This window comes from Erythrolamprus reginae, chromosome Z (assembly GCF_031021105.1).
Source record: "Erythrolamprus reginae isolate rEryReg1 chromosome Z, rEryReg1.hap1, whole genome shotgun sequence".
NCBI classification, from domain to species: domain Eukaryota; kingdom Metazoa; phylum Chordata; class Lepidosauria; order Squamata; family Dipsadidae; genus Erythrolamprus; species Erythrolamprus reginae.
The window spans coordinates 78,082,712-78,105,660 of record NC_091963.1 but is presented as its reverse complement, the minus strand read 5'-3'; the positions used below and the strand labels follow the sequence as shown (position 1 = coordinate 78,105,660).

At 45.6% G+C, this 22,949-nt stretch overlaps 1 protein-coding gene across 4 annotated transcripts in view; it reads right to left on the bottom strand.

Moving 5' to 3' along the window:
* SLC6A20 (solute carrier family 6 member 20) overlaps nt 1–22,563 on the bottom strand; it is a 194,680-nt gene extending 172,117 nt beyond the window's left edge. For all 4 annotated transcript variants that reach the window (XM_070727684.1, XM_070727685.1, XM_070727687.1 and 1 more), the window contains exon 1: nt 22,380–22,563. In XM_070727684.1, the coding sequence (XP_070583785.1) occupies nt 22,380–22,500 (121 nt within the window). In that variant the 5' untranslated portion in view covers nt 22,501–22,563. The remainder of the gene's footprint in view (nt 1–22,379) is intronic.
* Nucleotides 22,564–22,949: the final 386 nt, after the last annotated feature.

The following is a 22,949-nucleotide window of genomic DNA, read 5'->3' as shown; positions in this document are numbered from 1 at the left end:
ATCTCAAGAGTTCATGGTGCCAGCCTATCCACAGCTCCACTAACTCAGTCAGGAACGTAGCAGGAACTTAGCACCCACTAAAGAGTCGTCCACCTGCTGGAACCGGATGGGTTTCATTAAAGGCGTGGTTTGTATTTATAACTTCTCCACTAAGGTTTTGCTAATAAGGTATCTCAAGCACCCTGTATCTATCAGAGCCCTTATTTCTTCCTCTTCCCCTCTTGTCATTGGTTTAATCCTTGCTTTAATGATGAACGGATGGATGGGCTCACTCACCATTGGGTCGTCCTCTCTACCGGGCTTCTCATTCCAATTGGGCCTGGTTCCTGAAGGAATAGGGTTTTCACCTTTAGGAAAATCCTCAGGAGGGCACAGCTCTGTAGTTTGAAAGGCCCAGAGACTCTACAGAGGGGCTTCTTCAGATCCTCTTTCTGCTACTGGACATGGCTTGGGTTTTGGGAGAGAGAGGGGCGTCAAACAGTCTGTCCCCTTATGGCCAATCTGGTCACATCTGTAGCAATTTGTCCCCCTCATAATCCATGAGCAAGGGGAGCCCAGCTGACAAGGGAAAAGGCAGCCTCTTGAAAAATCATTTGTTGCATGGGAGGGGAAGGTCCCTTCTCAGCAAGAATTACATCACCCAAAGCAACTACGGTGGCATACTAGTCTTGAATGGCCCAGCTGTCTCCCACCTGCAGTTCACACACCTCTCTCAACTTTGGATCAAGGGCACTTTTGAAAATATGGACAAAACAGTCCTCTGGCCACCCTTCATTTGACCATTTGAATCATTTGAAATTCTTCTATAAAATTCTTGCCTGTCTGTTTCAATTGGAAAATTCTGGTCTCATTTTTTAAATGTCTTGTTGCACTAATTGGCTCATAAGTCCTCTCCTTATGCAATTTAGGAAACAGTCTGCCGTTTGCAATCAGAGGAGCAGGAGAAGGGGGGGCGAGCAGGTTTTGAAATTCCCCCACAAAGGAATCTCTTTGATATGCATGCAGCTGACCTCTATCTCGCAATTCACTTAGGGAGTCAGCAATGGGGTTGGGAGGGAAGTCTACATTATTCATTTTTGCCATGTAAGAGAGGCAACTTCAGGGGGCCATGGGGATCTTCAGAAACCCATGGGCATCTCAGCCATCCCCACTCAGGAAGATAGATTGTTTCTGGCTTGTTCATACAGCTACAAGCTTGTTCCTCCCCTCTTTACCTTGCAATGCTGAACGCTGTCTGGCTCCTACTGCAGAGATGGGGGGGTGTAGGAAATTCCAATCCCTTCCACCTTCAGATTCTTGGTTAACTCCCTCTGTTCCATTCTTCGGAATGGGGGAGAGTTGGAATTGATGTTAGTGAACCAAAACGGCATTGCGAGAAATAAAACAATTCCACGGCTGTGCTTCTCACCAGGTAGGATTTATTAACGGCCATGTCTGGATTCGACTGGAATCATTCCAACTCTGAGTCCCTTAGATTACATCCGGGTCAAAACCCCATATCACATCCCCACACCCACAAGTGAAGTCCTGAGGGCCAATCCTATGCAGGATTCCTGATTCCTTCCTGTGTTTGTTACTATGGCATCTGGAGAAAGGAATGTGTGGTGGCATATCTCTCTTTCTTTCACTCCCAAGCTGTGTCAGGCCCACCTTGGACTTCACATAATGACTTTGGGCCTGACATCCAATTAATATAAATAATTAATCTAAAAACCATTCTAAAACCCTTAAAGCAATAAAAATCATTCATTCAGATTCAGACAACAAACATACAACATACTTGTTGGCCAGAGGCTAGGGTCTAGTGACCCCAAGCCTGATGGCATAAATAGGTTTTCAAATTATTGCAGAAGGCAAGGAGGGTGGGGGCAGTACAAATCTCTGGGGGGAGCTGATTCCAGAGGGATGGGGCCCTCCAAGAGAAGGCTCTTCCACTAGGCCCTGCCAAGAAGCAACAGTCTAGTTGACGGGACCTGGAGAAAGCCGAAGGCAGTCCCACAAGTAATCTGGTCCGATGCCATGTAGAGCTTTTTAGGTCATAACCAACACTTTGAATCATGTCTGGAAATCAATTGGCAGCCAATGCAGTCCACAGAATACTGAAGAAACATGGGCATACCTTGGGAGGTCCATGGCTGCTTGCATGGCTGCATTCTGCACAATTTACAGTTTCCAAACGTTCTTCAAAAGTAGCCCCATGTAGAGAGCATTGTAGTAGTCAAACCTCGAGGTGATAAGGGCATGAGCAACTGTGAGTAGGGACTCCCTGTCCAAATAGGGCCGCAACTTGTGCACCAGTCGAACTGGGCAAATGCCCCCTGTCCAAAAGATGATGGTCCAGTTTCATCTGTGGATTGAGGAGGACACCCAATTTGTGGACCCTCTCTGATGGGGTCAAAAGTTCCCCACCCAGGGCAATGGACGGACAGATGAAAGTGTCCTTGGGAGGAAGAACCCATAGCCACTCCGTCCTGTCAAGATTGCATCTGAGCCTGTTAGCAGTGAGACAGATCCTAACAGCCTCCAGACACTGGCACATTACTTCCACTACTTCACTGAGTGGACACAGGATGGAAATTTCCAACTTCAAAAACCGATATAAAAGCATTTGCAATCAAATAAAAACAGAATGCCTTAACTACTTCAGCAAACAAGAGGAAAACCTCCTACGGACCAAATCTAATAGAGCTTTCTACAACTTTGTCAACAATAAACTCAAAGACTCTAGACCTATCCCACCTCTCAAAGGACTCAACAACAAAGAATACCATGATGATTCATCCAAAGCCAACCTCCTCAACTCTTACTTTGGCTCTGTCTTTGTTAACAACAATGGCTCATCCCCCAATTTCATCAATCGCACCTCAAACTCCCTCAACGACTTAACCCTAGTAGACTTCACTGAAGACCAAGTTGAAAAAGCATTACATGACCTTAAACCTTCTCTATCAGTTGGACCAGATGGTCGATGTGCTTACTTCCTAAAAAAGCTCTCTTCTGCTATAGCTGAACCACTAAGCTTAATTTTTGAAAAATCCTTCCGAACCAGCACACTTCCTAAGCTATGGTCGAAAGCAATGGTCATCCCCATCTTCAAAAAAGGAGACCCCTCTCTTGTAGATAACTACAGACCAATTTTACTATGCTGCGTCCCATGCAAAGTAATGGAATCAATTATAAACAAATCAATTATTCTCCATCTAGAAACTAATAATTTACTCTCTAACAAACAATTTGGTTTCAGAAAAAAACTATCCTGCAACCTGCAGCTCCTCCACTGCAAAAATATATGGACAACTCATCTAGATCAAGGGAAATCTACAGATGCAATTTATATTGACTTCTACAAAGCCTTTGATTCAGTGGTCCATGACAAACTACTCCTAAAACTCAAATCATATGGCATCTCAGGATCCCTCCATAACTGGATTACAACATTCCTGTCAAACAGACAACAAGTGGTCAAAATAGGAAGCACCATATCCACCCCCGTCCCAGTTAAAAGCGGTGTTCCCCAAGGTAGTGTACTGGGACCAACACTCTTCATTCTCTACATCAATGACCTTTGCAATTACATCACAAGCAACTGTGTCCTCTTCGCCGACGATGTAAAACTCTTCAACACCACCGATAACACAACTACTCTCAAAAAAGACCTTGACGCTGTTTCTGAGTGGTCTAACACATGGCAACTCCAAATCTCAACTAGCAAATGCTCTGTCCTACACATTTGGAAGAAGAATCTGAACTCCAAATACGAACTGAATAATCAAATTATCACAGATAATCCCCACTCAGTTAAAGACTTCGGTATACTAATAACAAAAGATTTAAGTGACAAAGCCCACTGCAACAATATAGCCAAGAAGGCTTCAAGAGTTGTAAACCTAATCCTACGTAGCTTCTGCTCTGGCAATCTCACACTACTTACCAGAGCTTACAAAACTTTTGCCACACCCATCCTCGAATAAAGCTCATCTGTTTGGAACCCATATCGCATCTCAGACATTAACACCCTTGAAAATGTCCAAAGATACTTCACCAGAAGAGCCCTTCACTCCTCCACTCGAAATAGAATACCCTATGAGACTAGACTTTCAATCCTGGGCCTAGAAAGTTTAGAACTAAGACGCCTTAAACAAGATCTAAGTATTGCCCACAAGATCATATGCTACAACGTCCTGCCTGTCGGGGACTACTTCAGCTTCAACCACAACAACACAAGAGCACGCAACACATTTAAACTTAATATTAACCGCTTCAAACTTGACTGTAAAAAATATGACTTCAGTAACCGAGTTGTCGAAGCGTGGAACTCATTACTGGGCTCCATAGTGTCATCCCCAAACCCCCAACACTTTACCCTTAGATTATCTACGGTTGACCTATCCAGATTCCTAAGAGGTCAGCAAGGGGCAAGCACAAGTGCACTAGAGTGCCTTCCGTCCCCTGTCCTATTGCTCTCCTATATCTCCTATACCTTTCTTCTATTCCTATATCTCTTTTTCTATTCTTTCATTGATATGTTCTATTACTATATCTTCTTTTCTATTATTTCTTAGATATATTTTATTATGAGTATCTCCTCTATAACCTTCATCATGTATTTTACTATGTGTTGTTCTGTCGAGCTCTCTGGTAGAATCCTCCCAAAAATGCACAGATACAATTCCAGACACACACACGTTTGAAAATTCAAAACAACGTTCTTTATAATGAAAATTCACTTAAACCAAGCCCTCTTTTGGTATAGCAAAGAGCACTTGTCTCCAAACAAACTGGTAATTTGTACAAGTCCCTTATCAGTTCTGTGATACTTAGCTTGCAGCTGTGAGGCAATTCACAGTCCTTCTTTCACAAAGTGAAACACACTTTGCCCTGGTTTAGTTTCAAAGTGGGGAAAAATCAGCACACAAAAGGTCAAAGTCAGTAAAGCAGTCACGAAACACAACGATCAGATAATCCTCCACAATGGCCAAACCCACAGGCTGCTCTTTATAGCAGCCTCACTAATTACCACAGCCCCACCCAACCACAGGTGGCCTCATTTTCTTTGATAATAATCTCTCAGTTGTTGCCGCCTATGCATCGCTCTCTGCATGCGTGGCTGTATCATTAACTCTGCCACACTCTCCCCCTCCCTGTTATTCATGTCTTCTTGGTCAGAGGAGCCTTCATCAGCAGATTCCACCGGGGGCAAAACAGGCCTGCAGCATGTGGATGTCTCCCCTACATCCACAGTCCTTGGGGCAGGAGCTGGGCCAGAGCTAACCACAACATGTGTGTATAGATATATACCCACTAAAACCCTCATTGTGTATTGGACAAAATAAATAAATAAATAAATAGAAATGTATAGCTGAGTATCATTAGCATACTGATGGTAACTTACCCTATGCCCTCAGATGATCTTACCCACTGGTTTCATGTATATATTAAACAGCAGGGGGGTGAGGACTGACCCCTGAGGAACCCCACAAGGGAAAAACCTAGGATTTGACCTCTGACCCTCTGCTAATACCAAATGAGGCTGACCGGAGAGGAAGGAGGTAAACTGCCATAAAACAGTGACTCCAACTCCCAGCCCCTCCTGCCGGCACAGAAGGATACCATGGTCAATGGTATCAAAAGCCACTGAAAGGTCAAAAAGCACCAGGATACAGGATAAACCCCTATCTCGAGCCTGCCAGAGATCATCCATCAGTTTCTGTGTTGTAGCTAGGTCTCAATCCTGACTGTTGAGGGCCCAGATAATCGACTTCCACTGGAGCTGGAGTGACACCATCCTTTCAACAACCTTCTCTATAAAGGGTAGGTTATTAAAAATGATAGTTGTTAAATACGGCTGGATCCAGAGAAGCTTTCTTGAGGAGGGGTGCACAATTGCCTCCTTGTAGGGAGCCAGAAAGGACTACTGCCTCAATGAAACATTGACAATCACCTGGACTCAAGTCCGTTTCAGCTCCCTGCTGGCCGAAACCAGCCAGGAGGGAGTCAGGTCCAACAAACAGGTGGCGGAGCTCACAGCTCCGATGGCCTTGTCCACTTCATCAGGCATCACCGGGTCAAACTCCTGCCACACAACAGGATTCAGACAGCTCCTGTCACCTCAACTAACTCATTGTCAGCTGACACTGCATTCCAGTCGGAGTCAAGATCTGTCCAGATCTGAGCAATTTTATCTGTGAAAAATTTAAAATCCTCAGCAATACCCTGCAAGGGTTCGTCAACTCCTCCCTAATTAAGGAAGGAGTGAGTCACCCTAAACATGGTGGCTGGGCGTGATTCCACAGATGCAATCAGGGCGACATAATACGCGTATCTTGTCGTCCAGAGTGCCACTTTGTAAGTCTTAATATAAGCACTTACAAATGTTCGGTCAGATTCATATTTACTTCTTCTCCAACGCTTCTCTAGATATCTCTTCAGGCATTTCATCCCCTGGAGTTCCTCAGTGAACCAAGGAGATATCCAGGGTCTACTGCCACAGATAGGTCACAAAGACACAATTCCAGGCAGCAGCAAGGGACTCTGCCGAACTGTGTACAAGAGAATCCAGCAAAACCCCAAATGCCCTCTGAAAGCCCTCCAAGTCCATCAGTTCCACCTCCCTGCGGGTAAGGATTGGAGCTTTAAAATCCAGCTGTAGCAGAAACTGATCTGACCATGACAAAGGCAAAGTATCTAAGTCCCTTAATTTCAGATCATTGCTCAACTGTTCTGAGAGGAATAACATGTTGGGAGCATGTCCTCCTTCATGAGTCGGGCCTACAATTACTTAGGTCAGGTCCATGGTTGCCATGGTTGCCATGAACTCCTGCACCAATCCAGAGGATTCACCGAGCGATGGTAGGTTGAAGTCCCCCAAGACAATAAGTCTGGGGAAGTCCACTGCCAAGCCAGCTACCTCCTCGTAGCCCAGACAGGGCTGTTGACATGCAGCTGGGAGGCAGGTACATGAGTAACAAGCCCACCTGAACCCCTAGGTCTAATTTCACAAAGAGGAATTTACAACCCACTATCTCAAGAGCAGCGAGCCTGCGTAGGCTTGTGGTCTTCTTGGCTATAATAACCACTCCTCCCTCCTTTCCCTGGGGTCATGGCTGGTGCCACACCTGAAACCCAGCTGGGTACATTTCAGGTCTCACTCACACATGCCAGGTCAGCCTCTTTATCCAGGAATAAATCCTGGATGAGGGGACCTTTATTTACAACCGACCTGGCATTACGTAGCAGCAGCCTGAGTCCAGGGTCCAGATTTCGCTTTCACCAGTACCCCAGTTAATGTTCCCTCTAAGGCGCACGGCCACGCAGCCGCACACCCCAAAACTATCCCCCCCGCACACCCTTTTCCAAGGCCACGCAACAGACTGGGGCGCTGGAGTTGGGGGCAATGTTCCCTCTAATTTTTTTTCAGTGTGGGCAGAAAAGTATAGTGTCTGAGCGACAGTCTCTTTGGGACTGGGCGGCATAGAAGATAAATAAACAAACAACAAACAAACAAACAAACAAGAAAAAAATTCCCTTCTTTTTTTATTAAAAGAAATTAATAATAAAACAAAACCAAAATCTATTTTATTACTATCTTCTCCTCTTTTTCCATCCCTGTCTCCTCCCCCCTTGTGTGTGTGTGTGTGAACTCTTGAACCATTTCCAATAACAGGTGAGCTATTGGAAATGGTTCAAGAGTTCACACACACACACACACACACACACAAACGGCTGGGGTTTTTTCTCTCTGTTATTATTTGGGTGCTTTTTACCATATGCTTTAAATCAAGAGTCATTTCTCTCTCTTTCTCTCTCCCCCTCTTGCTCTCTCTCTCTTTCTCTCTCTCTATTGCTTTCTTTCTCTCTCACTCTTTCTTTCTATCTCTCTTGCTTTCTTTCTCTTCTCTCTCTTGCTATCTCTCTCTCCCCCCTTTTCATCTCTCTCTCTCTCTTGTTTTCTTTCTCTCTCTCTATTGCTTTCTTTCTCTTCTTTCTCTTGCTATCTTTCTCTCCCCCTCTTTCTCTCTTTCTCTCAGCAATGGCATTAGGCAGTAGCCGTGTGGCGGTGGCAGGGTGATCAGCTGTGAAGCGGAGCTCCAGAACGGAGGCACCGACAGTGAGGGGGCTGCGAGAGCGCTTTCTCCGAGCGCTTTGGGAATGCCTGCCCTACCTCTACTGCAGCCCCCTTGCTGGAAGTCTGGGACGAAAGCGCTCCCAGCAAAGGGGCTGCGAGAGGGTGGGGCGGGCATTCCTGAAGCGCATGGAGAAAGCCCTCTCTCGCAGCCCCCTACCTGGGAGCGCTTTCATCCCGAGAAGCCGCAGCCGCCAGTCGCACCCCAAGGCAGAAGGCAGTGGAGGAGGAGAGGGGGCGGATCGGGCAGGGCCAAGAGGCCAGGGGCACGAGGGGGGCGGAGGCACCGTGGGGAGGCAGGGGCAGCAGCGGCTCCCTTCCCTTCTACTGCCGGCACTTCCCCCCTGCCCCCCCATGGGCTGGCAGGGGGATGGGGAGCACACGCCCGTGGAAAAGGGTGTGCGGGGGGTATTTTGGGGCGAGCACGTGCACACGGGCGCAGCTTATGGGGAACACTGGTTGGGGGCAGAGAGCAACAAAAGTGCAGAGGCCGACCAAGCGTTTTTTTATTTTGAGGGGGGCAGCGGGGAAGCCACAACTGAGAGGCTCAGCATCAGCCCATCCGCAGCAGGCAGGGGCTGGCAGAGGTGGTGGGAGAAGGAAAGGGAGCCACGACTGCCCCCCAGGCACCTCCAGCTCCCTCGCGCCCCTAGCCTCTCACCACTGCCCCTGCCCGCCCGATCCGCCCCTCTCTCCAGCTTTCTCTGGAGTGTCAGCAGCGAGGCGGGAGAAGGCTGGAGTTGCACGGAAAGCAGCACCAGCAGGTGAGGGAACATTGACCCCAGGCTGAGCAAATAGAGCCAGAACAAGGGATCGTTTTCAAGTAGCAAGCTCTTGTTCCCCAGAGCACCCTATCCCATGTCTCCCACCATATCTGCCTCTCCCCAGCAAGACCCGGATATTCCAGCCCTCCACCACCCCAGAGATAGGCTCCCCCACTCCTCCCTCCTCTACAGTGCCAAGTAAGCTGGCCCTTCCATTCAGATCATTCATTCCAATCAAGCTCTTGGGCCAATCATTCACAATCATCCAGCCTTAAAATTTTTCAAAAATTACCCCCTTATAATTAGGTTTTAAAAAAACCCTCTCATAAATTAATTAATACTTATCCCCCCTAAAAAACATAGAATTTTTACAACATAGGCAAATTTAAGAACAAAGTGCTTAGGTACTAAAACAGTGCTATAAAAGATATTATATATCTAGTCCAACTCCATGCTGCAGCTGGATTATTTTGATGCCTCTAACTGAGCAGACAATTGCCAGAAAGGAGTTTACTAGGAAAAGGCCCCATGCAGAGTAAGGCACAGTCATTGACTTATGACCACAATTGAGCCCCAAATTTTGGTTGCTAAGCAAGAGCATTGTTAAGTGAATTTCACCACATTTTACTCAATCAATGACATTTCCTGGCTGTAACGGTCATGTGCAAGCTAGCGAAGAACATCTGAAGGCATGTGTAATATTCTAATGTACGGAAGTTAAGGTTAAATGCAGTGAAGGGCTGCAAAAATTTTTACTACCATTGTGGGTGTGGCTTATTTTGTCAGTGTGGCTTGCCGACAGTGAAGGGCTACCAAATTTTTTACTACCACACAGTGGGCATAGCTTATGCAGGACATCCTGCATTTTCTTTCAACATCTTTCAGTTCAAATTGGGTGCTCTGGAGTGGAGCTCCATTTTTGCTACCCCACTATGTTCCCCCCTCTCGTCCAGGCAGTAGCCCACCCCTGCTTGCCCACCATGTGACCAGGTGGGAATGGCTTGACGATCATGTGACTGGGGGTTGGCTGAAAGGTCATGTGACTGGCTTAAGGTTGGTCATCTTGATGTCACTCATGTCAAGGTTAGGATGCCTGGCCTCTCCTTGCCTCAAAGAGATACAATTTCCCTATCTATTTACTATTACTGAACATCCAAAATATACTACAGTATTTAATTCTATGTACATATGCCATATGAGTACATACACAATACACACAGGCACACAAAAATACACATTGTCTACTATATAAACTGTATGTGTATGTACACACACTCTCTCACACACACGCACGCACAGCTCTTCTAAAATTATATACATTCAATCTCATTTACTGCAATAGGAAAAGCATACCCTGAGCCCAGAAAGGAAAAAAAGAAAAAAAAGAAAAAAATTCTACCAGTTCTGCATACTTGACCATACCCGTAGGAGCCCATCACTGGTTAAATGTGTGGCAGAAAGTGGACTCTGATGTGTGTGTGTGTGTGTGTGTTTGTGTGTACATACACAGTATATATAGTAAATAATGTATATTTTTGTACCTGTGTGTAATACCTGTGTGTAATGCCAAATATACATAGGATTTATGGCATATGGCATATGTACATAGAATTTAATCCGTTTTCTCCCCAAATATGATATCCCCTGATAATAAGCCCAGTCAGGCTTTTGAGTGCATGGTAATAATTTCAGGGTTCAAAAAAATATAAGACACGGCCTTATTTTCAGGGAAACATGATAGTATATTTTGGATGTTCAGTAGTAGTAAATAGACAGGGAAATTGTGAGGCCTTTGAGGCGAGGAGAGGCCACCCACTCTAATCCTAACCCTTGACGTGAGTGATAGCAGTTGCACATGATCACCCAGTTACATGATAACCCAGCAAATCACACTCAGTCACATGACCACAAAGCCACTTCCCCCTAGTCACATGACCACAAAGCTATGCCCACATCACATGATGCCCACAAAATAAGCCACAACCACAGAGTGGTAGTAAAAAAAATGGAATCTACCCCTGGTATTTGGGTATTTTATCCTTGGGGTGGACTTGGGGTGAAGGGGATAGTAGGACTATAAAATTAAACAAAAAGTACTTTCATTATGCTGCAAATTTGTTCCAGTATGTCTTCTTATTTTGTGTCTTAATAAAACTTTACATACAGTATGTACAATGGTAGTTTGGCTAATAATATACAGCATTTCAACTTCATACTACTACAACAAGAGTAGTAATTATATTACAAGTAGTCCAAAATAATTGAGCCTAGAATTGCAAATTGCTGCAGTTATAAATTGAGTCATCACATGACCAGACCAGATTTTTAAACAATTGTTGAACTAACAACATGGAGGTTAAATGAATACATTTTCACCAATAGACACCCCACCCCCCAAAACCAAAAGTAAATGCCAGAAACCAGCAAAAACATTACAAATCGTGGTCACATGAATTGCACGATGCTCGAAGCGGCCATTAAAGTGAACCACCACATTTACCATTGATAAGAATCGCAAAGATGTTCCCAAATACATCAGTATCTTGCTGGAAATGCAAGAATGAAATTGGTACTTACTATCACACCTAATTGGCTTGTACGAAAGTTAAAAAATACTGGAATACCATAGGTAAGTGGATAAAAGAGATAATTCAAGAAGATATTGTTTGCAAATCTGAATTATTTCTGCTAAGGATCACTGACTGAAGATTCAGAAAAGACATACAAGATACATTACTTATCATACACAACTTGACAGCAATAAGAATTACATACACACAATTCTGGAGAAACACAGAAACTCCCAAAAAAGATGACGTAATTAGAAAAATAATGGACTGTGCTGAGATGGACAAATTAATGAAACAATTAAGGGGAAAAGAAGAAACAGAATATTATAAAACAGGGGTCTTAAACTTACGGCCCATGGGCCAACTACGGCCCGTGGGACAATAGTTTGCAGCCTCCACCTCAATATCAAAGCTTAATGTTAGTGCAGCCCGAGTTTGATACAAATGGCATTTTTCAGTGTGGTGTGCGGAGCTGAATGAACCTACCAATCACGATGGGGTATATTGGTCTCGGAGGCGGGATGTCAGCTGGGCTTATTGCAAACTTGCTCCATTACCCCAGGCTCAGAAGCAGAGGTGGCTGCGGAAATTGCTACTCAGCAAGACAGAAAAAAAAGCGGAAAAGATGCATTGGCTAAAGTTAAGCTGTTAACACTGAAACAGTGACACCAAGTGGAATTATATACCACACATCCCCAAACATGTCTTTTTCAAAGCCTGCAGTGAAGAGAAAGGTTGGTGATGAGCACAGACAATTTCAGGAAAAGGGGGAGGTGCAGTATTTCTTTGTTGAGCACAAGGGCATCCCGACGTGTCTTATTTGCACAGAGAAAGTTGCGGTGCACAAAGAATACAATTTGAAACGTCATTACACAACTAGACATGCTGAGGAGTATGAAATCCAGGGGCTTAAAGCACAGAAGGTTTTGTGATTTTTAGAGGAAATGGAGTCAGAATATAGGGTGTGCTCTACTTCACTGAGGTACGTTGGCTTAGCAGGGGAAACATATTGAAGAGATTTTTTGAGTTGAGAGCGGAAGTGAAACCCTTCATGGAGAAAGATGGGGTTGCTGTTCCGGTGCTAAGTGATTCAAAATGGCTTATGGACTTAGCTCTTTTTGTTGATATCACACATGAGCTTAATGTACTGAACAAGAAGTTACAAGGCCAGGGGCAACTTGTCAGTGCTGCCTATGACAATGTGAGAACATTCTCTACAAAACGTATGTCATAGAATGCCCAGCTTTCTCAGACAAACCTTTGGCATTTCCAAGCATGCAAGGCACTCGTGGATGCAGGCACATCATTCAATGGTGAGGAGTATGTGGATGTCATTTTAAAACTACAGGAGAAATTTGATCACAGATTTGCAGACTTTGAGACACACAGAGCCATATTTCAAATTTTTGCGGACCCCTTCTCCTTTGATGTGCAAGATGCCCCTCCTGTGCTTCAAATAGAGCTCATTGACCTGCAGTGCAACTCTGAACTCAAAGCCCAGTTCAGGGAGGTGAGTGGAAAAGCAGACAAGCTTGGGCAATTTTTAAGAGAATTGCCCCCCAGCTTCCCTGAGCTTTCCTGAATGTTCAAGCGGACATTGGGAGCACATACTTATGCGAAAAACTCTTCTCTACCTTGAACTTCAGTAAGTCCAAGTACAGGTCCAGACTTACTGATGAGCATCTTCAAGCCCTACTGAGGGTCTCAACTGCTTCCTCCCTTAAGCCAAATATGGCTCAGCTATGCGAAAGTAAGCGCTGCCAGATCTCTAGCAGCAAGAAGTAGGCAGAAGAAGCCATGTTCAAAACAATGTATGTTCAATGTTCCATTCATGTTCAGAAAGTTAAATGTTGAAGAACTGTTAACATTTGACATTTGACAAATAGACATTTGAATCTGAATAATAATAATTACATTTCTCTAGTCAGCAACTATATGTGGGTTCTTCAGTTTTCTATATCTTGCTGTATTATTATTATTTTCATTTTTATTTATTTATTACCAATTTATTTATTTTTTCTTATGAATTTGTTAATTTGTTTTTATTTTTTAACACAAAATAAGATTACCATTGAGAATTTGGTACCATTTTTGCTACTTTTCTGCTGACCTTATTTAATCTAATGAACTGATTTATTGTATTTTTCCCTATATTCTGTATATTTTTATTTTATTAGTGGGTTTTTAACTATTATCAATTTAATATTTTAATTAAATTATTGGGTTTTTTTAAACTGATAAATAATTGGGGTGGGTGAAGTAATGTGTATGGAATGAATGATTGGGATGGGTGGGATTACAGTGTGGATGAGGTGAATGGGAATGGTATGAATGATATGTTTGACCAATCTTGCGTTGGAGAGGCAGGAGGGGAGGGGGCACCTATCTCTGGGGTGGCAGAGGATCAGAATATCCCAGTTCTGCTGGGGAGAGGCAGATATGGCGGGAGCCATGATGCTAGCTATTCCAAGGGAAGGAGGGATCGCTGCTTAATAGCGTTCCCTTGTTCCGGCTCTGTGAGTTAAACCCAGGGTACTGGTGATGAGTGTAATCCTGGCCCTGGGCTCAGGCTGCTGCTACTCAATGCCAGGTTGGTGCTAAATAAAGCTCTCCTTATCCGGGATTTGATCCTGGATGAGGAGGCCGAGCTGGCATGTGTGACTTTGCTGGGCCCAAAGGGAGGAGTTCCTCTCTCTGAAATTTGCCCAGCCAGGTTTCAGGTATGGCATCAGCCTCGATCCCAGTGAGGAGTGGCTATCATAGCCAGGGAGAGCCTTTGCCTGCCTAGACTCGTTGCTCCAGAGATTGCGGGTTGTGAGCCCCTCAGGGTGAAGTTGGACTTAAGGGTTCAGGTGGGCTTGTTGCTCACGTACCTGCCTCCCAGCTGTGTCAACAGCCCTGCCTGGGCTGCTCGAGGAGGTAGCCGGGCTGGTGGTAGGGTTCCCCAGACTTATTGTCTTGGGGGACTTAACCTACCATCGCTCAGTGAAACCTCTGGGCTAGCGCAGGAGTTCATGGCCACAATGAGAGCCACGGACCTGACTCAAGTAGTGCAGGGTCTGACTCATGAGAGGGGGCACGTACCCGACATGGTACTCCTCTCTGAGCAATTGGGTAATGGTCTGAAACTAAGGGGCTTAGAAGTTTATTTATTTTATTTATTTATTCAATTTTTATGCCGCCCTTCTCTTTAGACTCAGGGCGGCTTACAACATGTTAGCAATAGCACTTTTCTAACAGAGCAAGGCTATTGCCCCCACAATCCGGGTTCTCATTTTACTCACCTCGGAAGGATGGAAGGCTGAGTCAACCTTGAGCCGGTGATATGATTTGAACCGCTGACCTTCAGCTCTACAAGTCAGCTTCAGTGGCCTGCAGTACAGCACTCTACCTGCTGCGCCACCCTGGCTCAACAGAAGTGTTGCCTTTGTCACGGTCAGACGATTTTCTACTACGGCTTAACTTCCTGGCTCCAATCCTTCCCCGCACCAAGACGGAACCAACTAGGTGGTTCCACCCCAGATGCCTGATGGACCCAGAGGGCTTTCAGAAAGCGCTTGGGGTTATTCCAGATGCACTTGTCCACAGTTCGGCAGAGTCTCTTGCTGTAGCCTGGAACAAGGCTGCAATGGAGGTTCTTGACCGGATTGCACGATTGCAACCTCTCTGTGGCACTAGACCCCGTAGAGCTCCTTGGTTTGCCAAGGAACTCCGGGAGTTGAAACGCCAGAAGAGACGTCTAGAGAAGCGATGGAGGAAGAGTAAGTCCGAATCCGATCGAACACTTGTAAGAGCTCATAATAAGATTTACAAAGTGGCGCTCAAGGCGGCAAGATGCACATATCATGCCGCCTTGTTTGCATCAGCGGAATCTCACCCGGCCGCTCTTTAGAGTGACCTGCTCCCTTCTTAACTAGGGGGGAGTTGGGGAGCCCTTGCAGGGTAGTGCCGAGGATTTTAACACATTTTTCGCTGATAAAGTCATTTGGATCCGATTGGACCTCGACTCCGATTGGATAACAGAGGTGACTGACAACAAGTCAGTTGAGGTGACTAGGGCTTGTACTTGTCCATCTGTCTGGGAAGACTTTGATCTGGTGACTCCTGATGAAGTGGATAAGGCCATTGGAGCTGTGTGTTCTGTCACCTGATTACTGGATCTGTGTCCCTCCTGTCTGGTTTCGGCCAGCAGAGAGGTGACACGGAGCTAGGTCCAGGCGATTGTTAATGCTTCTTTGGGGAGGTGATCCTTCCCAGCTCCCTACAAGGAGGCACTCATGCACCCCCTCCTCAAGAAGCCTTCACTGGACCCAACCATTCTCAACAACTATCGTCCAGTCTCCAACCTTTCCTTTATGGAGAAGGTTGTTGAGAAGGTGGTGGCGCTCCAGCTCCAGCAGTCCTTGGAAGAAGCCAATTATCTAGGCCCTCAGAAGTCAGGATTCAGGCCTGGCTACAGCACGGAAACTGCTTTGGTCGCATTGATGGATGATCTCTGGTGGAATTGGGACGGAGGTTTATCCTCTGTCCTGGTGCTTCTCGATCTCTCAGTGGGGGTTTAGGACATTTAGTCTCCACCAGTTGGATGAAGCTCTTTCCTCCGCAGCAGCTGATCGGCCACTGCCTTCAGTCCCTCGCCCAAAGGCCCCTAGCTCTTGGCCCCAGCCCTTTGGCCACAAAAATCCAAATTCAGCCACAGCCTTTTGGCCACATGAGACACTTCGCCACCATCCAATCAGAACGGTTGTTACAAAATGCTACTTTTGGAAGGAAAGAATGGGACAGTTTGCTCTTTCATACACAAACACACACATTGAATGATAGAGATGGAAGGGACCTTGGTGGCCATCTAGTCTGACCCCCTTCTCATTCAGGAGACTTACAGAATGATAGAGAGGGAAGGGACCTTGGTGGCCATCTAGTCTGACCTGACCCACCTTCTCATTCAGGAGACTTACAGAATGATAGAGAGGAAAGGGACCTTGGTGGCCATCTAGTCTGACCTGACCCACCTTCTCATTCAGAAGACTTACAGAATGATAGAGAGGAAAGGGAACTCAGTGGCCATATAGTCTGACCCCACATTCTCATTCAGGAGACTTACAGAATGATAGAGAGGGAAGGGAACTCAGTGGCCATCTAGTCTGACCCCCCTTCTCATTCAAGAGACTTACAGAATGATAGAGAGGGGAGGGACCTCAGTGGCCATCTAGTCTGACCCCCTTCTCATTCAGAAGATTTACAGAATGATAGAGAGGGGAGGGACCCCACTGGCCATCTAGTCTGACCCATCTTCTCATTCAGGAGTCTTACAGAATGATAGAGATGGAAGGGGCCACAGTGGCCATCTAGTCTGACCCCCTTCTCGGCTAATGATCCCTCCCTGTTTGCACAGAGAGAGAGAGAGGTCCGTTCATGCTGTGGGCATCTAGACAATCCCATGCCCTTTTCACCCCTCCTCTCTCCATGTGGACAGTCCACAAAGTGTGTGTGTGTGTGTGTGGAAAAGATTGGAGGGCTAATGATCCCTCCCTGTTTGCAGAGAGAGAGAGAGAGAGGTCCGTTCATGCTGTGGGCATCTAGATGATCCCATGCCCTTTTCACCCCCTCCTCTGTCCACCTGGAAAGTCCACAAAGTGTGTGTGCATTTGGGAAAGAGTTGGAGGGCTAATGATCCCTCCCTGTTTGCAGAGAGAGAGAGAGAGGTCTGTTCATACTCTGGGCATCTAGACGATCCCATACCTTTTTCTCCATTCATGTGTAGAGTCCCCAAAGTGTGTGTGGGGCTTTGGGAGCTCTTTCACACACACACACAGAGACACACACACATGATCAGCAGCAATGAACTTTTGTTTTCAACAAAGCTAAACTCCAATGGTTATCCCATCAATAGATATGGAATCAAAATCACCAAGTACAGAATTTAGTTATGAAAAAAGGAGCATGTGGTAAGCTGTTCCTATATCTCCTTGAAATGCTAATTGTTTTAGGAAACTCCTGTTTCTTTGGTGTGATATATGGTAAAGGGGTCATGAGGTCTATTGCCCCAACTAAATGTGACCCAGTATGCCAATTTGTAGAATGATAACTCCTATCTTTTCCTCACTCTTTCGTTAATTTCTGTTTCTTTGAAGATGAGGAGCTTTTTCACACACACAAACACACATACACACACAGAGACATGTTTGTCTTTGGGTTGCACTCACCTGTTCTGGTGAGTGCAACCCATTAGACTTCCCAATTTTTCCCACAAAGCCCCCCCCCCCACATTGGGGACCCATGCCTCTTTTCACCCTTCCTTCATTCGTCTTGAGGGTCCCCCAAAGTGGGATGGGGAGGGGGCATTGGGAGCTCTTTCACACCCACAAACACACACCCACACCCGCACATACCAATTCTACTCAGGACCCCTCCTCAAGCAGGAAACTGACACAGAGTCATAGAGATGGATGGTACATCAGGGGCCATCTAGTCCAGCCCTCTTCACAAGCAGGAGAATTGGTCTCCCAGTCAAATTTCTGGGGTGCTAAATTGGCTGGTGGAACTCCCTGCCTCACAACAAGCTAATTTGGGAAGCCAATCAGATTGGTCCTCACAAAAGACGGGTGGGTGGGGGAAAGAGATCGGTAGGATTCTATTAGCAAACGACAGAAGTGAAGGCTGGTTGCTGTCTGGGGCCCCTTTATGACCTGCTTGTCATGATTATCTGTGGAATTTTTACAATGCCTTGAGGCAGATGCAAAAGGAATATTGGCTGGGGGAACACACTGCTACATGCTCCTCTCTAAAACTCCCTTTGCATCTCTCTCTCTCTCTCTCTCTTTTTCTTCAGGGTTCCTTCCAACAATCTCCCCCCCCCCACTTTGTGGATTGTCCACATGGACAGAGGAGGGGGTGAAAAGGGTATGGGATCGTCTAGATGCCCACAGCATGAACGGACCTCTTTCTCTCTCTGCAAACAGGGAGGGATCATTAGCCCTCCAACTCTTTCCCAAATGCACACACACTTTGTGGACTTTCCAGATGGACAGAGGAGGGGGTGAAAAGGGCATGGGATCATCTAGATGCCCACAGCATGAACAGACCTCTCTCTCTCTCTCTGCAAACAGGGAGGGATCATTAGCCCACCAATCTTCCCCCCCACACACACACTTTGTGGACTGTCCACATGGAGAGAGGAGGGGGTGAAAAGGGCATGGGATTGTATAGATGCCCACAGCATGAATGGACCTCGCTCTCTCTCTGCAAACAGGGAGAGATCATTAGCCCTCCAACTCTTTCCCAAATGCACACACACTTTGTGGACTGTCCACATGGACAGAGGAGGGGTGAAAAGGGCATGGGCTCGTCTAGATGCCCACAGCATGAACGGACCTCTCTCTCTCTCTGCAAACAGGGAGAGATCATTAGCCGAGAAGGAGGTCAGACTAGATGGCCACTGTGGCCCCTTCCATCTCTATCATTCTGTAAGACTCCTGAATGAGAAGGAGGTCAGACTAGATGGCCACCGAGGTCCCTTCCCTCTCTATCACTCTGTAAGTCTCCAGAATGAGAAGGGGGTCAGACTAGATAGTCACTGAGTTCCCTTCCCTCTCTATCACTCTGCAAATCTCCTGAATGAGAATGTGGGGTCAGACTAGATGGCCACTGAGTTCCCTTTCCTCTCTATCATTCTGTAAGTCTCCTGAATGAGAAGGTGGGTCAGGTCAGACTAGATGGCCACTGAGTTCCCTTTCCTCTCTATCACTCTGTAAGTCTCCAGAATAAGAAGGGGGTCAGACTAGATAGTCACTGAGTTCCCTTCCCTCTCTATCACTCTGCAAATCTCCTGAATGAGAAGGTGGGTCAGGTCAGACTAGATGGCCACTGAGTTCCCTTTCCTCTCTATCATTCTGTAAGTCTCCTGAATGAGAAGGGGGGTCAGACTAGATGGCCACTGAGTTCCCTTTCCTCTCTATCATTCTGCAAGTCTCCTGAATGAGAATGTGGGGTAAGAATAGATGGCCACTGAGTTCCCTTCCCTCTTATCATTCTGTAGGTCTCCTGAATGAGAATGTGGGGTCAGACTAGATGGCCACCGAGGTCCCTTTCCTCTCTATCACTTTGTAAGTCTCCTGAATGAGAAAGTGGGTCAGACTAGATGGCCACTGAGTTCCCTTCCCTCTCTATCATTCTGTAAGTCTCCTGAATGAGAAGGTGGGTCAGGTCAGACTAGATGGCCACCAAGGTCCCTTCCCTCTCTATCATTCTGTAAGTCACCTGAATGAGAAGGTGGGTCAGGTCAGACTAGATGGCCACTGAGTTCCCTTCCCTCTCTATCATTCTGTAAGTCTCCTGAATGAGAATGTGGGGTCAGACTAGATGGCCACCAAGTTCCCTTCCGTCTCTATCATTCTGTAAGTCTCCTGAATGAGAAAGTGGGTCAGACTAGATGGCCACCGAGGTCCCTTCCATCTCTATCATTCAATGTGTGTGTTTGTGTATGAAAGAGCAAACTGTCCCATTCTTTCCTTCCAAAAGTAGCATTTTGTAACAACCGTTCTGATTGGATGGTGGCGAAGTGTCCCATGTGGCCAAAAGGCTGTGGCTGAATTTGGATTTTTGTGGCCAAAGGGCTGGGGCCAAGAGCTAGGGGCCTTTGGGTGAGGGAGTGAAGGCAGTGGCCGATCAGCTGCTGCAGAAGAAAGAGCGTCATCCAACTGGCGGAGGCAAAAAGTCCCATTCCCCTCAGTGGCTTTCGATACCATTGACCATGGTATTCTTCTGTGCCGGCTGGAAGGGTTGGGAGTGGGAGGCACTGTTCTTCAGTGGTTCTCCTCCTACCTCTCCGGTCAGTCACAGTCGGTGTTAGTGGGGGGTCAGAAGTCGACCTCTAGGTTCCTCCCTTGTGGGGTGCCTCAGAGGTTGGTCCTCTCCCCCCTGCTATTTAATGTCTACATGAAACCACTGAGCGAGATCATCCAGGGCCATGGGATGAGGTATCATCAGTATGCTGATGATACCCAGCTGTACATCTCCACCCCTTGTCCAGTCAGTGAAGCAGTGAAAGTGATGTGCGGGTGCCTGGAGGCTGTTAGGGTCTGCTAAGGTGGAGTGGCTATGGGTTTTGCCTCCCAAGGACAATTCCATCTGTCCGTCCATCACCATGGGGGGGATTACTGACCCCTTCAGAGAGGGTCCGCAACTTGGGCGTCCTCCTCAATCCACAGCTTACATTAGAGAACCATCTTTCAGCTGTGGCAAGGGGCGCATTTGCCCAGGTTCGCCTGGTGCACCAGTTGTGGCCCTACCTGGACCGAGAGTCACTGCTCACAGTCACTCATGCCCTTATCACCTCGAGATTCAACTACTGTAATGCTCTCTACATGCGGCTACTTTTGAAAAGTGTTCGGAAACTTCAGCTCGTGCAGAATGCAGCTGCGAAGAGCAATCATGGGCTTCCCTAAATATGCCCATGTCACACCAACACTCTGCAGTCTGCATTGGTTGCCGATCAGTTTCCGGTCACAATTCAAAGTGTTGGTTATGATCTTTAAAGCCCTTCATGGCATCAGACCAGAATATCTCTGAGACTGCCTTCTGCTGCACGAATCCCAGTGACCAGTTAGGTCCCACAGAGTTGGACTTCTCTGGGTCCCGTCAACTAAACAATACCCAGGGACCCAGGGGAAGAGCCTTCTCTGTGGTGCCCCTGACCCTCTGGAACCAACTCCCCCCAGGATTGGCCCGACCCTCCTTGCCTTTCGCATACTCCTTAAAACCCACCTCTGCCGTCAGGCATGGGGGAAATTGATTCCCCTGGGCCGTTCCCGCTTTACGTATGGTTTGTATGAGACGTGTGATTGTTTTTTATATTAAGGGTTTTTTAAAAAAATTAACTATTGGATTTGTATTGTTCTGTTGCTGTGAGTCTTCAGAGAGGGGCGGCATACAAATCTAATAAATAAATAAAATAAATGAAAAAATAAAGACATTTGATAACATTGGAATGGTTTTGTAAGAGCTTTTCTTGTGGAAAACCTGATGCGGCCCATCCTCCCCCACCCTCTACCTCCAGCGGCCCCCAGGTAAATTGAGTTTGAGACCCCTGCTATAAAATATGGAATTAATTTTATGATTAGCTGAGAATGAGAAGGAATAAACAAAATAAGGCAGATAACTGCTAACCCCAAATAACGTCAGAAAACATTAATTAAATAACCTATTTTTAGAAATAACTACAACGATGTATATATGTAAAACAATATATGTAAAGAATAAGATGTTATAATTGAATACTAATGTATTGTACAAACAGAAAAAAACAAACTTATGATTGTATCCGATGAAAGCTTATTTTAGATAGGGACTAAATAGAAAGTCCCAACTGTCTGTATAGTGTTGTCTATGCTAAGTATTGTATTGTTATGTGTGTTCAATAAAAAATATTTAAAAATAAAAAACAAAAAGCCAAAAAAATAATATTAAAGTGAATCACCAAATGCCCAAAATGGAATCCCATGTGCATGGTGTATGTGTACGCACATATGTATATGTACAGCTGGTATAACTTTGAAAACAGGTCATAAGTAGCTTTTGCATGATCCATCATAAGTGCAAATGGCTGTTAAGCAGCCGGTTGTAAGTGAAGATAATAGCATCTTTTATATTAAATTGATATTAAGACTAATTTTTGATTTAGAAAGATATAATCTATCAAGTGCTAAAATGGAAATGAAAAAAAGAAGAAAATGAGAATATATATATTTTTGTGATTTAAAAAATGTCTTATTTGTGCTGATATTCTTAGTTGGCTTTGAACATTGGAGCAATTGCTTATTTCTCCTTCGTGACTCTGAGGTTACTCTGACAAAGGAAATACAATTTTAAAAATGAGCCCACCTATTCTCAAACGGCAAATTGAGAAGCATAAATTCTACTCACCTCCTCCATGCATCTGGCATAAATAAGGAAACCGCCAAACGTTCCCCAGACCTACTGCATAAGAAATACAGGCAAATACAAACTGAAAATGATTGTCCCATAAAAGTCTGGATTTCTCCATTTCTATTCTTAGGCACTAGCAACAGTTGAATGTGTCTGGCTTCACTTTCCAAATACTCATCAAAGCCTGTTGGTGACACAGTGCCAACTCAACTCTGAAGAGAGTCTGCTTGCCAATTGCCATTCAAGATTTTTAATTACTAATCTTATTAACAGCACTTTGTGAAGTAGGAATGCTGGTAAGATAAATAAAGAAGAAAACAAATGGTAACATAGGCATTTGGGACAAATTATTTAGATTTCACTTGCATTTCTGGGAAAGATATGAAACGTGGCGGTTTAGTTTTCCCTTAATGCTAGCCTTATTCCAAAAAAGATTTGAAGTTACTAGATTACATTATGATAACCACATGGGGTTCTGGAAACTATTTCTACCTGTCAGCAACTACCATTTAATTGTTTACAGGGGGAAACATACAGCTCAGTAGGAGCTTGAATTAATGCTTTTGT